The sequence below is a fragment of the Antechinus flavipes genome, chromosome 1 (genome assembly GCF_016432865.1).
Source record: "Antechinus flavipes isolate AdamAnt ecotype Samford, QLD, Australia chromosome 1, AdamAnt_v2, whole genome shotgun sequence".
NCBI lineage: Eukaryota > Metazoa > Chordata > Mammalia > Dasyuromorphia > Dasyuridae > Antechinus > Antechinus flavipes.
The window spans coordinates 108,834,362-108,851,802 of record NC_067398.1 but is presented as its reverse complement, the minus strand read 5'-3'; the positions used below and the strand labels follow the sequence as shown (position 1 = coordinate 108,851,802).

The 17,441-nt window shown below is 37.1% G+C and overlaps 1 protein-coding gene across 1 annotated transcript in view; it reads right to left on the bottom strand.

Moving 5' to 3' along the window:
* GLDC (glycine decarboxylase) overlaps window positions 1–16,474 on the bottom strand; it is a 104,401-nt gene extending 87,927 nt beyond the window's left edge. Inside the window, 3 exon segments of the mRNA XM_051987547.1 lie at window positions 15,204–15,282; window positions 15,868–15,932; window positions 15,935–16,474. Of these exon segments, the coding sequence (XP_051843507.1) occupies window positions 15,204–15,282; window positions 15,868–15,932; window positions 15,935–16,163 (373 nt within the window). The 5' untranslated portion in view covers window positions 16,164–16,474.
* Window positions 16,475–17,441: the final 967 nt, after the last annotated feature.

Sequence of the window (17,441 nt, the reverse complement as noted above, 5' to 3'; positions counted from 1 at the left end):
ACAGACAATTTTCAGAGGATGAAATTGAAACTATTACCACTCATATGAAAGAGTGTTCCAAATCATTATTGATCAGAGAAATGCAAATTAAGACAACTCTGAGATACCACTACACACCTGTCAGATTGGCTAAGATGACAGGAAAAAACAATGATGAATGTTGGAGGGGATGCGGGAAAACTGGGACACTAATGCATTGTTGGTGGAGTTGTGAACGAATCTAACCATTCGGGAGAGCAATCTGGAATTATGCCCAAAAAGTTATCAAATTGTGCATACCCTTTGATCCAGCAGTGTTTCTATTGGGCTTATACCCCAAAGAGATACTAAAAAAGGGAAAGGGACCTGTATGTGCCAAAATGTTTGTGGCAGCCCTGTTTGTAGTGGCTAGAAACTGGAAATTGAATGGATGCCCATCAATTGGAGAATGGCTGGGTAAATTGTGGTATATGAATGTTATGGAATATTATTGTTCTGTAAGAAATGACCAGCAGGATGAATATAGAGAGGCTTGGAGAGACTTACATGAACTGATCTAAGTGAAATGAGCAGAACCAGGAGATCACTTTACACTTCGACAACGATATTGTATGAGGATGTATTCTGATGGAAGTGCATTTCTTTGACAAAGACTCAGTTTCAATTGATAAATGATGGACAGAAGCAGCTACACCCAAAGAAAGAACACTGGAAAACGAATGTGAACTATTTGCATTTTTGTTTTTCTTTCCGAGTTGTTTTTACCTTCTGAATCCACTTCTCCCTGTGCAACAAGAGAACTGCTCGGTTCTGCAAACATATATTGTATCTAGGATATACTGCAACATATCTAACATATATAGGACTGCTTGACATCTAGGGGAGAGGGTGGAAGGAGGGAGGGGAAAAATCGGAACAGAAGCGAGTGCAAGGGATAATGTTGTAAAAAAAAATTACCCTGGCACGGATTCTGTCAATATAAAGTTATTATAAAATAAAATATTAAAAAAAGAAAAGAAAAAAAATCATTGTGCTCAAACACACACACACACAAAAACACATATTAATTTTGGCATTTTTCCCCTCTTCTTCCTCTTTTTACTTTTAAACAATTCTTTGTAAAATGGGATGGTACTCTGAAAAGAGGAGAAGGAAATATGCAGGAGGAAATGTAAGTAATTATTAAAAACTAAACAATATCAATTAGAAAAAACATTTAAAAAAAAAAAAAGAAGCCTTCTATCTTTTGGAGGCCCTTGAAGCCTTGCTTGGAAAAATCTTTTCATTTTCTTTAATGGAGCAAGGTTTCTAATAAGTTGAAATTGATAGCACCACATATGAGGTGCAGCCTCTTTGAGCCAAGAATGAACCCAGCACAAAGAAATGAGCTGTATACTACTCAAACAGCTGAAGCCTGCTTTGGTCTGACTCTCCATGGGAGAACAATCTAGTTGCAAAACATCTAGTTTTGATGTCATGTTATTCTTCACTCGCTTAAGCTGAGAGCCAATATGACTGCCAACTTTAACTAGGTCTTATCTCTCCAGGGGAAAATAAGACAGATTAGTTAAAATAACAGGGAGAGGAGTTAGAAAATCTAGCAAAACTATCATCTTTTTCTACAGTATAAGCTTCCTTTACTTCTCTGTTCACAGAAAGAGTATTAATGATGTTAATCTCTGATCCACACAACAATCCTATGAGATATGGGCTAATACAATTCCCATTTTAAAGATGAAGAAATGGAGGTAGAGAGATAATTTGCCAGTCATATAGCTAGTAAGTGTCTGAGGCAGCCTTTGAACTCAGATCTTCCTAACTGCAAGTTCTATAATTTATCTATTCAGTTGAGCAAAATAGAATCAAATTAGCTCAGAAGAAATGCAAGATGCACAGTTAGAAAAATCACCCCAAATATTCATAGGGACTATTTGTGTCCAACCTGTGGCACAGCATTCCAAGGTTGTATTGGTCTGATCAGCCACAGTTAGACACAGTGTAACTCTACTCTAACACAGTAATATCATTTTGGTTCTTTTTGAGAACGAATGACGACAAGCAGTCTTGATACTACTGCTACACTCCTGGTTGTGAAAAGCCTTCTAACTGCAGTTCTCTGATTTTTAGGGATTTCAGATTCAGAGAAAAAAAGTCACAAGCCAGGAAATTTCAGTGGTGGAGTATGGAAGTATGAATTTATTTAGCATGAAAATAATGAATGCTAGAACAGGAAGAGATCTTTGCAGTTAGCGAATAAAAAGAAATAGCAGCTATAAAGATGGAGTGATTAACTAGACATAGCTGGTTTCTGGGAGTCAAAACAAGGGGTTTTTTTTAATATATATAGGACCCAGCAGTACAATCATGAGTTTAATTGAGAGTAATGATTCTCACATCAATGCCATGGGAATATGTGAAAGATTGTACCTCTCTGTTTTTTCTATTTATTTTATTATTGTGTCCATTAAAACTTTTGCTATTTAGCTTAAGACAATAGGATATATTTGTATAATTATGATTTCCCCAAATACTCAGAACCTAGGGATAGTATGGAGTTCTAAAATCCTATGTAATCCTTTCTATATTTGTAGAGTGCGATTTTAATACCTGAGACAAACAGAATGAAATAGGCTCTTAAGTTAACTTTATAATTAATTATGTGAAAGTGAAAGGTCCAATTAAGAAAATTCAGCTGAGTAGAATGGGAAATTGGCTATAGGCTTACAGATACATGTTATTAATAGCCATTCTTTGTTATGATCAACAGCATACATATTATTTGTTAGATGGCTAGCTGGAAGGCAGGGTGCAGTCTGTGATAATGTGAATGTAGTGATATTAACTTACTGACTCTCATGGCAATAAAAATCATATTGTTGGTTTTCTGAGATACTCTGTCTATGTAATTGAGCTAAATAGTCAGAGACAATAAAATACATTCAAAAGATCCTATAATATAGCTGAGAGGATCTCAGAGAATACCTAATATATTCATCTTATTTGATGGCTAACAACACTAAAATCCTCTTCTTTAGGCATTCCACTATTTACCCCAACCTGTTTCTGCTGTTCCTCATGCACGGCACTCTACCTCCTATCTTCATGTTTGGACCAACCTATTGGTTGTCTGCCATGTTTGAAATTCACACCTTCCTCAGCACTACTTCTGAGAAGTCTTTCAACGTTCAGCTCATGTGCCATCTTCTGCATGGTCTTTTCTAATCCCCTATTCTCAACTGTAAGATGTCTTTTTCAAAATGATGTTAATGTGTGTTGTATTTTGCATATACTTCTATATGTACATATTTTTTCCACGAATAAAATGTGAACCTCTTAAAGAAAAGAATTACTTCACTTTTTTCTTTGTATCTTCAGTGCCTATACAATGAAAATAATAATTATAATAAATAACTAGCATTTATATAGCACTTACTATATTTGGTAGGTTCTCAATAAAGGCTTATTGCTTGATCAGAGTCCACTGTCCACTTGTCCACAGTCACAAGAATACAAAATATTAGAGCTAGTATTTAATCTGATTCTAATCTATTGATTCTATCATTCTATCATGTGGTCTCCCAATATACAATTTTATGACAATGTGACTTGCTCTCACTATTATATGGTGGTGACCAATAGACATTTCTTTCATTCACTTTGACTAAATAAAGCCAAGCAAGTAATTTTTGGAAGCCAGGAAAATAAATTATTGCTCAAGTAATAAACTAAACCATCTACACCCAGTGAACTCTGGGAGATAACTTTGAACCACTACATAGAATTCCCAATCCCTCTACTTTTGTCCGCCAGCATTTTTTATTTCCTTCACAGGCTAATTGTACACTATTTCAAAAGTCTGATTCTTTTTTTGTATAGCAAAATAACTGTTTGGACATGTATACATATATTGTATTTAACTTATACTTCAACATATTTAACATGTATTAGTCAACCTGCCTTCTGGGGGAAGGGATGGAGGGAAGAAGGGGGAAAAGTTGGAACAAAAGGTCTTGCAATTGTCAATGCTGAAAAATTACCCATGCATATATCTTGTAAATAAAAAGCTATAATAAAAAAATAAAAATAAATTATTGCTCAGTAATCTAAGAAGGACAAAATGCTTTATTGAACCCCAGACCAACATTACAAATCCCATGGTTATAACATGATGTTTCAATGAAAACCCTGTGAGAAAAAGCTATAGATGATGAAGAGGGATTAGGAAGAGAAAGACAACTTGTCTGACATTAACCAGTCAGTCAAAGAAAAGTTTTTAAGCCCATTGATAAGTTCCCTCTCTATTAAGCCTCAAAACCAAAGAAAGCAATATTCTATTAAAATGAAAATTTCATTTTCTCCCCCCCATCCCTGCTCAAAGAATATAAGATAATTTATTCCAATACTATTGCATATTTCCTGCCTTGTAAGAAAGAAAGAGCACTGGTTTTTTTAATATCATCAAAATCTTTGTTACATGACTTGTTATCCTTACTTGTATGGACAAAGTGGACAATGTAACATAAAAGGAAAAAAACAATCTCCTAAGCAAAATTCACAATAATAGACATTCTCTATTCATAGCTCTATATTCTACAAAAACATCCTCTCTTTTTGTGGCTCAGATTCCTGTAAATGGCGTCCTTTCAGAATGTGAACCAAAAGAATGTAGCCAACCAAGAGAGAAAAAGAAAGTAAGGACCCATTAAGAAACACCTGGAAAGCTGCCATCATTTCCAATATCCTTGCCTCCAGTTTTGTAGGGCAGCCCGAATGATGTGCTCCCTCCCCTGAAAGTAGTCAAGTAATCCCTCAAGAACCTAAGCTGCCAATTCTTTCTTTGTTGAATGAATGACTACTCCTGACCTTATTTATTCCTTTAACTCAGTGCATTTCGTAATGCAAAGGAAAACACATTGGCCTCAATGTACCAAGAACAGAGTTCATTGATCTCTCTGACCTTAGAATTCATAGGTGAGGGGAATGCGTGGATGTTGAATCACTGCTGACTCTTCCAAAAGCTCAGAGTTAATGTTCTTATATTGCCTACTTACAGAAGCTTTCAGAATAAGAGAGAAAAAAGTTTCTTCTGCCACTTATAGAGAACAAAGATGCTGAAGTACATGACAAGATATCAAAGAAATCAAAAGAAATACTTCCTAGCAGGAATGAGTTGATTAGGTTGTTAAGTATTCCTGAAGAAAAAGCCACAGTTATAGGATATCAAACTAGAAAAAGACTGAGAGAAAGCAATCTTACAAGTAGAAGAACTAAGAAAAAAGCAGTGTCATATAAGTCGAAAGAGAAGAGCATCTAGAAGACAATGGTCAAGAATGCCAAATGTTTCAGAGAGATTTTTAAAAAGTGTAATGATTAAGGAAAAAAATCATCAGAATTGACCATTAAGAGATCGTCGGTGTTTTTGAAAAAGGCAATTTCCGCTAGATGAAGAAGTAGGAAACCTGATTGTAGAACATTTAGAGTAAAATGAGAGGAGAGGAAATAAAGACAATAATATTGGAAACTTTTTCCAAAGGGTTTTGATGGGAAAGGGAGGAGATAGAACAACAGCTCACAAAAATAGCAAGATCTAGTGATGGTTTCCTAAAGATAGGGGGAAATTTGATAATCAGTATAGAAACCAGTAGATAGAGAGAAATTAAAGATTAGAGAGAGAAAAGGATGATGGTGGGAGCAATACCCCAACAGAAGTGAGAGGGAATGGATTCAAGGGTACATGTAGAAAAGATGACTCTGGCAAGGAAAAGGGATAACTCTTCATTAGAGAATGGAGTACAGGAGGAGAAATGAGTGATTAGGTCAAGGGGCTGTGAGATGAAGAGAAAGGGAGAAAAAATCATGAATAATCATAGTGAATGATAGTGCGTAGTGAATTTTTCCAGTAAAGGATAAAAGTTTGCCTTCAGCTATAAAGGCTGAGGGAAGAGTAGTGTGGGAAGTTTCTGTAGAGGTTTAGAATAGTCAATGTGGGGAGTGTTTTAGAAAATCAATTAGAAAGTAGAAAAAGGATTATCTTACAGAAATGAGCCGTCAGTTGCCATTACCCAAGTGACTTTCTCCAAATCCATTCAGCAACAGAAATGAAATGGAACATGGGAATTCCAGAGGGAGGTACTGGAGAGGTTACTGATATTCTCATGATGTCTAAAATGGATAGTCCTTTATCCTGACAAACATTAAGAAGGAATGATTATAGCCTAAAGATGTAAAACTTTTATCTCATCAACCATTTAAGAGGGAAGGGTTATAGCCTGAGGTTTGGGGGCAGAGCAACTGAGGTAGACCTTTATCTCATCAAACATTAAGAGGGAAAGGTTATAACCTGAGACAGAATAACTAAATAGAACAATTAGGGAAACTAGGTAAGGACATCAAAAGGGAACTGTGGCACAACATAAGGAGTACACAGGTAGTAAGTGGCAGAACTGGTAGAAACAAATTCTACAGTATAGAACATATTTTTATAATTTTTAGATATTTATAAAACACTTCACATTAACTGTGTGGGACAGAGAGGTGAAAATATTATCTCATTTTATAGATGAGGAAACCAAACTTAGACAAGTGAAATGATTTACCCATAGTTACAGTAACAAGCCTCAAACTCAAGGTTTTTTTAATCCTTTCATTACATTGAATTTCTGTAAAGTGTTTTTGTCATATTATGTCATTTGACCTGCCGGGCAAACTTGTGATACAAGAAACAGCTATTGTAATTTTACAGGTCCCTTTCAGCTCTGACACAATGTGAATCTCTCTTTCCTGGCTAGTTAATTTGCCTTGAAAATAAATGTCATTAATATCAACGTCACTCTAATTCAATGGAAATAGCTTTGAGTTTGAAGTCAGGAGGCTCTATGTTTACTTCTGTGAATTTCCTTGCCTTTGAAGTAAGGAAGTTGGAATAGATAAACTCTATGATCTCTTCTGATTCTAATTATTACAATTCTACAGTTGCTGGTGATATAGATTATGATGGTATATTCTATGTCATGCTGATGTCTTTTTCACCTCTTTCTTCCCCTTGAACCCTCCCCACTGTCTCCTGGAATTTGAATTCTAATAAGCATCTCCCTCTAATGCAACATCCTGAGGTATCTATTCTATGCTTTTCAATTCTCTTGCCATCCCTATCTCCTCTGCTTTTCTTCTCAAACTGATGTTAAGATTCAAATTTGGATTATTGGAATAGGTACTATGAGGGGGAAAGATCTACCCTTCATCCACACATCATTTCCTTGACATAGGATGCTTCTAGGGACAGTTCCAACACTTTCTTGAACTTCTCCCAGGAGCTATCTTGCAGTACTTCTCCATCTTTTCTAAGAAGATTGTAGGGGTCTATCACTGCTGGTTACATGTGGAAACTGAATTCAGATGAGCTGACTGTTCTAAAAGAAGGCAATACATACAGTGTGAAATAAGAACTCGCATGTTAGAAGGAGACGATGGAGTATAATTTCCTTCCCTCCTGAATCTCTAAACATGTATTCTTGTTACCTTTAAGACCAAAAGGCAAGCAATGAACAGACTGTTTCTTAATGAACTACCTACTAGAGAAAAACATAGTACTAAAGAAAGACATAGTAATCTTTTAATAGCCTCCAATATGCTTTCCTGTTGGCTAATATAGGATTTAGAGATAAAAGGCAGAATTATCCAGTGCGAATAACTAGAGTGAGGTCAAATGGTTTGCTCAGAGCTAACTGTGTGAACTCTATCCAGGAATGAATAACAAACCTAAGCCCACAAAGTTATAGAAGCATTAAAAGTTCATCCTGGTCATTCAGGAACATATATAGGAAATGTATACTTTACTTTTGCACCTTTCTAGTAATACAATTATCATGTAATATTATGCATTGAAGTTATCTGTGTAAGTCTTTTTCAGTCATTTTTTGTTATGGCTGACTCTTCATAACCCCATTGAGAGTTTTCTTGGCAAATATACTGGAGTACTTTGCCATTTCCTCTTCCAGCTCATTTTCACAGATGAGGAAACTGAGGCAAATAGGACTAAGTGACTTGCACTGGGCAAGGGTCACACTGCTAGTAAATGTTTGAAGCCAGTTTTTAATTCTGGAAGATGACCCTTCCTAATTCCAAGACCTAATACTCTCTCCACCACATCAAGTAACTACTGCTGTATAGCCTTAGCTCCCTACTAGATTATAAATTCCATGAGAGAAGATCTTATCTTATCCAAACCTTTCATTTCCCTCAATAGCTAGTATGAAGTGAAAATTTTAAATTAAGCAATTAATAAAAATTAATAAAATTAATAAAAATTTTCTTTCAGATGAATTGAGCTAAGTTGCACTAAATTCCTGTTCCCTCTTCCCTAACTGATCTTTTTAACTAAGTCCAAAATCAACAACTCCAACTTGGTCTGAGTTGAAGACTAATCCCAGACTTTAATCATATGACAATAATAATGACATTCCTCACTCAAAAAAAAAAATTAAATGAGAGCTCCCCATAGCTTTACTCTCATGTTTTATTATCCTTTCTTATGGTGAGGCTATTTTTAAAAGAAAAAAAGATCAAAAGACCATTTTGGCTCTCAGCTATATGATTTCTTGCTGTCATCATGACAGTATGAAATATATATCTCTAGAAATGTCCTCTCTCTTGCTCTTTTAGTTTTTGCTTCTAATTTGCTTTAGGGTGAAGATTTTATTTTTATCCTGTACATTACTTGCTTTTTAATTAATGTTTGGTAATATGTTGTGTCTTCCATTAAATTGTGAGCTTTTTGAAGACAAGAACTATTTTTTTGCCCGTTTTTGCATCCTCAGGACACAGCACAGTGTCTGGCACATAATAGGCACTTAACAAATATTTACTATTTACTTGATTGGTCAAAATCATTAGTATGGTATGTACCATATGACTATGTATTTTATTTGTTTTGCTGAGCCCATGGTCACACAGCTAGGAAGTGTTTAGTGCCTGAGACCAGATTTGAACTCAGGTCCTCCTGACTTCAGGACTGCTGCTCTACCCACTGCGCCACTTAGCTGCCCTTATACCATATAACTAAGTTGGCTCTGAGAGGGGTCTGGACTAAGCATCTCACCCAGGAGAAAGTTGGCTTTGGAATTCAAAAGCTTGAGTTCAAGCATTTGCTCTATCATTTAAAAGGTAGAAAACATAAAGCAAATAGCTTTCCTTTGGAGAGGGGGGGGAGGGCCTCAGTTTCCTCATCTGTTAAATAATAAGTTTGTACTAATTGGTCTCTTAAGGTCACTTCTAGCTTTAAAATCCCATGATCTGTTCCAACAATATGATCACTGCAAAAAGGTGGTAAAGTTCCTTCAGATTTATTCATATTACTCCTGTTGGATCTATAATCTTATCAATATGAGTATAAAAACAAATAATAATAATAATAACCTTCCCAGGTTGAGTGTTAGAAAAGCAGGAGTAATTAAGGAGAATAGTCCTACCATTAATTTAAGAATTCACAGCCAAGCTGTTCTTGGGAATATTTTTTTCTAATGAAAAAGTTAATAAGTGGCCATAACGTAGCTTTGCAATCAACCATGGGGTTAAAGGGGATGGGGAGAGGTACTGGCCTTATCCCAAATAATCTTGGGGTTAGCTAAGGAGAGGTAAGTTGTGTGATAGCATGCTTCCAGCAGGATTATGCAACAATGTTCTCTCTTCCCCACCTACCTGTCACAATCATTGGAAGATTTCTCTCCAGTCCTAGGGTGCCCAGGATAAGCTGGGGCATCAAGCAGAGTTAGCCAATTTTTATACCTTCCAATGCTCCCACCCATCTTGAGTCATGGAAATTAGGATTTTAACATTTAGAGCAGGAAGGATGCTTAAACATCCTCTTTTCTAATGATCTCATTTTAATCTTGAAGAAACTAAGATCCAGTAAAGATAAGAAATTTGCTCAGTCATACAAGCAGCAAGTGGGTTATGTAGGCAGTCATTAGCTTGGATAGTTTTATTTTTATCCTATCTATCACTTGCTTTTTATTACTGTTTGGTAACATGTTATGACTTCCATTAAATTGTGAGCTCTTTGAAGGCAAGATCTATCTTTTGCCTGTTTTTGTATCCTTGGGACACAGCACAGTCTCTGGCACATAGTAGGCATTTAATAAATATTTACTGACTACTTGATTGGTCAAAATCATTAGCATGATAAGTACCATATAACTAAGTTAGCTCTGAGAGGGGGCTGGTCTATGTATTATCATCAATGGGGTAGACTCTCTCCTGAGCTCTAGTCCCACAATATCAACTACTTTTTTGGACTTGATATCTCATGGACATCTCAAACACTCTCTATACACAAAGACTTTTGTTCTAATTCCTTCTTTATATAAAGGAAACCAATATCCTCCTAGTTACTAAAATTCAAAAGCTAGGTAGGAGTCATCCCCAACTCTCTTCCTGTTTGTCACATAGCAGACAATAAATGTTTATTGACTGAATTACTTACTTCCCTCAGTCCCCATATGTAATAAGTTGTCACCTTGTCATTTATATCTAGGTGACTTTCTTCTATCTATTGCTTTCTCTCACCTCACACAGCCAGCTATCTAGTTGAGCACCATGTTCACCTTTCACCAGGATTACTGGATAAACCTCCTATTTGAACATCAAACTTTCATTCTCCCCCTCCAAATAATCACCTGCACATCCTAAAGTTCTGGTCATTCTTCTATTCAGGAAGTTTCAATGGTTCCCTGTAGCCTCCAGAGAGAAATAAAAACTATCTGGCACCAATCTATCTTTCTAGAATGACTTTGCATTACTCCTTCTCATATACTTTATATCCCAGACAAACTATCTTGCTTGCTGTTTTCTACTTTTGACATTCAATTTCCTCCTTTCTTGACTTTGCAAAGGCCAGATTCTGTATTTAAAATGTATTACCTCCCCACCTCTGGAGAAAGGAAGAAGTATTTATTAAGCCACTACTACGTGGCACTGTGCTAAAAGCTTTACAAATATTATCTCATTTGATCCTCACAACAGCCCTGGGAAGTAGGTACTATTATTATCCTCATTTTACATATGAGGGAACTGAAGTAGACAGAGGTTGGTTAAAGAGCTTTTGCCCTAGATCACACAGCTAGTAAGTGTCTAAGGCTGGATTTGAACTCATGAGTTCTTCACTTTGGTCTAGTGCTCTAACCACCAAACCATCAGTGGTCTCTTAGAATTCCTGGTTTCCCTCAGGGTTTTAATCAAGTGCCATTTCCTATAGGTAACTTTTCCTCATCCTCCTTAGTAGTTAGTGCTTCTCTTTCCTGTCTCCAGCCACCTTAAAAATGTTTGGAATAAATATGTTTTTTTTTTTAAGAAACAGTGCATTTGGAGTTAAACACTAGATTTAAATCCTGAGATGTTAACTACCTATGTGGATCAAATCATCTACCATTCTAGTTTTTCTTTCTGTTAAATGAAGGGGGTGAAGGGTCTGATTAGATAATCTCTAATGTCCCTTTTAGCACTCAGCTTTAAAACTCTCAGAGTTTTCTGGCTAATCCTCAGCCAGGGTTATTCATTATGATTGTTTGGTCCAGGATTCCCAATTTGTGAAGATTTTCATCAAATCAAATTTTGATCTGCTATTGACCTGAAATGCCCACGAGTACTTAATCTTGCCAAGAATTAAACATTCATTAGTCATCATTCAGGCTCAGCCTATGAATCAAGAGGGACAATGCATTTCTAATGTATCGGAGTTAGGTTACATTTCTGAGAAACCAACTACTTCCCAATAGTTTTATTAATAAAGAAAATCAGCCTTTTCTAGATCTAGGACCCTGGCACTTCTGGCTCTGTGTGTGTGTGTGTGTGTGTGTGTGTGTGTGTGTGTGTGTATTGTTCAGGATCTCATCCTGAACCAACCAGATTGAACTGGCCCAGAACCCCACAGAGGCTTCAGGGTTTAAAGTTTACACTCAAATTGCAAATTGCTTACCATGAGCACACTACCAAAGAGAGAAAGAGGCGGGGAGATCTGAATCCCCTTATGCTCAGATTATTCAAGCAAAACAAAACATAGTGGAGCTCAAAAATAAAACAATATCGACAGGTTTTCAAAAATTGAATACTCTTCAGGATAGCTTTTCAAGTATTTTAAGGACTATTTTAACCAAGTTAAATATGTCCTCTACAAGTTCTTTGATAGAGTATTCTCATGAAGGCACCACTGTGAGGGACCTACCCTCTATAATCATAATATTTCATTCTTAAAATTATTTTTAAATTCCAAAGAAGAGTTTCTTCAAATGGAACACAGGATTTATAGCTGTAGGGGACTGTAGAAAATCCTCTCATTTTACAGAGGGGAAAAACAAATGGGATGGGGGGGATTATTTGCCTAAAATTCAAATCCAGGACTGTTTCTCTTGTATCACAGTGACTATTAAATGAACAATAACATATATCTAAGGCAAATTAATCAGTAGAGATAGTCTCAAGGTATACCTTTCATCCAATGATACCACTGGTAGCTCTACACTCCAAAAAGATCAAAGAGAAGGGAAATGTATACATAACATACACATACATGTCTTAATATCTTAATCTCTTAAGCAACTGTTTTTTTAGTGGCAAATAACTAAGGGAATATCCATCTACTGAAGAATGGCTAAACAAATTATGGTACATGAATTTAATGGGACACTATTGTGTAATGAGCAACTGTGAAGGGGATTATATTAAAGAAGCTTAGGAAGACTTGTATGAATTGATACAGAGGGAAGTGAGCAGGATCAGGACAATAATTTAGACAATAGCTTCAACAATATAAACAACTTCAAAAGACTTTAGGACTCTGAAAAACATAATCTAAATTAGCATGATGCAAGAGAACTAATGATGAAGAATGCTACTCATCTCTTGACAAGGTGAGAATGGACTAAGTATGTAGAATGAGACAAATATTTTTTTTTTCTCTAAGGCAATGGGGGTTAAGTGACTTGCCCAGGGTCACACAACTAGGAAGTGTTAAGTGTCTGAGACCAGATTTGAACTCAGGTTCTACTGACTTCAGGGCTGGTGTTCTAGTCACTGAATAATATAGCTGCCCCCGTCACATTTTCCAAACCTGGCCAATATAGAATTTATTTTGTTTTACTATACATATTTGTTACTAGGATTCCATTCTTTTTTTCCTCCAATGGAATAAAAGGGAAGGTGAGAGGGAAAAAATATTTTTGTTAATGGAAAAAAATAAATTAATTATTTTTAAAAGAGGATTATAGGATTTTAGACTAAAAGGGGCCAGTTTTATAAATGACAATACTTGTATGTACATTACAAGGCTGCTGTGAAAATCAAATGAAATAAGGTGTATAAAATAATTACAGACTTTAAAGTAATATTAAGGACAACTATTTTTATAAGAGCTTTCTTCCAAGCCCTTTATGCCATAAAGAAACTGAGACCCCAAGAGGGAAGTGGGGAAGTCCCACTGATGAGCATCTGAGCCCAGATTTATACCAGGTCTTAACTTTTATAGTAGAAAGAGTAACTGGATTTGGAGTTCAAGAAGCTAAATAAATCTCTACTCTGCTACAACCGCTGTCATAACATAATAGAGGAAAGCCACAGAATAGAAATTGTGCTACACCTAAAATCAGCAGAGACTTGGGTTCATATTCTACCTTGGATACCTAAAGACTTCTATGTACTGATGCAGAAGCAAGAGAGCAGATACAAAGGAGCAATATGTTTAATGACTAGAATGGTTTAAATAAATACAGTGCTAGTGTAAAAATAGGCATGTCACACCTTTTCTTAGCTTCAGATCCAAAAATCTGAATTTGAAAAGCGTTTTAAGATGACAAAGCTGATTAGTAGATTGAGTATTGGATCTGGAGTAAAAAAGGCAACTCTTGCCTTATACCTTGTCTGAGCTACCCTGGATAAGTCATTTAACCTCTCTCTGTGCCTCAGTTTCTTCATTTGTAAAATGGGAATACTAGAATCTATCTCACAAGACTGTTACAAGAATCACATGAAATAAATATGGAAAACCCTCTACAAATCTTATTTATTATAATGCCCTTGGTACTTACTCTCTTAAGTTTGTTGTGAAGAAGAATGAAATACTAAGCATTTGGCAAGCCTTAAAGCGCTATAAAAATTTTATCATGATTATCTAGAGTCCTCTCATAGAGGGACAGAATCTCAAATCAGAAATTTACCATAATCTCTACAGTAATAATAGCTAGCATTTATATAGCTGCATAAGGTTTGAAAGAAATTTACAAATATTATCTTATTTTATCCTTACAACTACCCAAGAGCACCAATAGGTAGGTGCTCTTATTATCCCTATTTCATTTCAATGAAAGAACTAAGACAGAAAGAGATTGAGTTTTTTGTCTAGGATCATATAGCTAGTAAATGTCTGAAACTGAATTTGAATTTGTCTCTCTGACTACCAGATCCAATGCAGTGCATGTGTGTCTAAAGTGTGTATCTGGTCCTAAAACTTGAAAAACCAGCTGCCTACTATCTTTAGAGAAATTTTAAAGTAGAAGAGATACTATCTTTACTATTTTAAATTGGGTTCAGTTTCCTTTCTTTTAAATTTCTCAACTCCGGTGCTTAAAAGACAATATTCTGCTGATGGGAATCTAGTACATTCTGGTTGAATCAAGTGGAACCACATCATCAAAGTACTACAGAGAATAAATGTTTCTGGATATCAATCAGACTATTTAAAATTTTAGAATCTAAAATAGTTCAAAGCTCCAGGAAGGGACAAGGAAGCAAACACAGTTTCCTTCACAATTCATTCGCATGTGCTTCTAACTAAATTCTTCTTTGCAGTCACCTTTATTTCCTCTATGAGTTAAAATGTTGATACTTAGAATGTGTTAATCTTCCTTACCAATGGTACTTCTTAACCAACCCTATAATGGCCTTGGGTGAGGGATGGAGAGGTGGAGGAGAACTTAGATTGAAAGATTTTTTAAAAATATTTATTGAATTCATTTCAGGGATCACTTCCTTCAATTTCCCCACCCCCACATTGCAGCTAATTTGTCTTTTGGGTATTCTTGTGATTAGCAGATATAGGGTATTGAAGCAGTAACAAAACTGAATTGAGAGTAAATTCTTCCTTTTAAACCATTAGGGAATGGATTAATTAGATCAAAAGCAGCAAGAACAAGGTAAAGTTTCTCAGAAGTCTCCTGATAACGCCATATTTTACTTACAAATAGGATCCTCCATCTTCAAGGGTCTTCTCAGGCGGATGCTGGCAGGGATTGTCTTCTCAATCAATTCATCAACACTCTAGATTTTTTAAAGAGCCAAAAACACAGAGAAAAAAAAACAATATGAATAGGCTTATTCCTTTGGGAATTGCTTTTGTAATTTTTTAAAATCCATAAAGACTTATGGGGAATTCATTTAAGTACTCTGAAACACTTTAAACAAACACAACAAAAACCCTCATTGTGCATCAACAGTTGTAAAGGGCTGATTCTCTTGGTTTCTCTGTAGTTTACCAGGGGGGAATAACTATTCAAATCCACTATTAATACTTGAAAAGGCCCACTTTCCCATGCAAAAATCTTCTCAGTTAAGCGACCTAAGAAACCAGAAAGTTTCAAGGTTTGCAGGGCTAAGAGACAGAGCCAGGGGCAAGAGAGAAAGCCATTTGAGAGAGGAAAAATGTGGTGCTGCCTGGGGAAGAAGGAATTAGGGCCCAGGGCCCAAAGGGGCCGAACTGAGTAGTGGGGCAAAAAGCATGAAATGGGAGAGGCCGGGGGTGACTAGGAGAAACAGAAGGTAGAAAGGCTGGGGGCAACTGAGGAGAGGAGAGAGAGAGCAAAGGATGAGCAGGACCAAAGGGGAATGGGAATGAAAGGACCTTACCGCCAATCCTAAGGTCTGCAGCATCTCCCCCTTCTCTTTGTCTCTCGGGCCAATGTGCCTTCGGAGAAGTCATCGTGCCTAGGGAGTAGCTGCTCAATGTGCCGGGAGGTCACAGTGGTCCCAGGGCTGGGGTTGCGGTCCTCGCGGCCAGCGCCGCTGTAGTCCCGGCCCGGCTGCGCCCAGCGCCCCGCCAGGGGACTCGGCCCTGTGGGACCTGCGGCCAAGTGGCGGCCACTGGCCGCCGCCACCCCTCGGCCGAGGCGCAGTCCCCCCCACCACTTGACACAGCTCTGCATAGTCGAGGCTACTAGGTACAGACTGGGCTGAGCTCAACGCTTTCTTTTTATTCCTAGGGGTGGTCCTCCCGGCCCCCTCCCCTCTTTTCTATTCGGGTTGCTCTTCTGTTTGACCCGAGTCTCCGCCAAGTCCCGAGCCTAAGATATGTCTGTCTCCTGAGACCCTCCTCGGCTTTGGGATGGAAGGAGGAAGAGATGGATAGATGGATAAAGGATGGAAGGATGCAAGGATGGAGCAGGAGAGAAGACTCGGAGACTCAGAGTCCAGCGCTCACACAAAGTTCTTAGTCCGAGACACCTGCCCGACTCACTTAAAGAAGAGCCAGACAGACTGGGTTAAGATGAGGTGGAGATTGGGGTCTCAGGCTCCGCCCTTCTGGGACACTTTAGCCAATAAGAAAGGACTTGACGCTATGGAGGGGGGTATTGGGACAATGTAGCTCCCGCCCCCTCTGCTTGCCTCCACCCCCAATCCCCTCAATTCATTCGACTCTTTCCCTACACCAGCGCATGAAAAGAACTAGCCTGGGATACTGACACTCCTACCGAGGGCTGGCAATTTCCCCATCGCCACTAGGGAGGGAAGCCAGAACCTCTGCGAGACTTCCTAATTAATCCAATCCCAAATGTAAAGTAGTCAAGCTTAATGAATGTGAGGGGAGTGGATGTGATAAAATGAGGGGGAGGGGAGTCTGGTGCAAATATTATTCGCACCCTCTACCTTTGACGCTTGGGGAGAAAATCTCTCGATGACTAATTCAGTTACAGCTGGAAAGCATAGAAACTTACAACTCCACCAGTCATTTTACAAATGAGAAAATTGAGGAAAGATGATTTGCCCAGCCATTGAAGATTTGCCTCGGCCAAACTCAAGATTTAAATTTACATATTCTCCACTACTTTCTTTACTAAGAACATGTACATTTCTAATTGATCACATATATGTATATAATCTGTTATTATAACATGTATATATAAACATGCATACCTATATGTGTGTATGTGTTTCTTATTATAACATGTATATAATAAAAATGTAAACTTTTTATTCTGTAATAAACTACCCAATAGCTACTTCTCACATGACATGACTCAATTAAAAAAAAAAAATTCTCTGAGGTACAATAGTCAAAGCTGTTTTGATGTACAAATTGTTGAATTATTTTTTTGAAAATGTATTTTATTTGCTGAACTGCCATAGGAAAACATTGGTTAAAATCAATTTTTGACATTCATCTAGAAAGTTGTAATACTTTTTCTTGTGAATTATGTAGATCT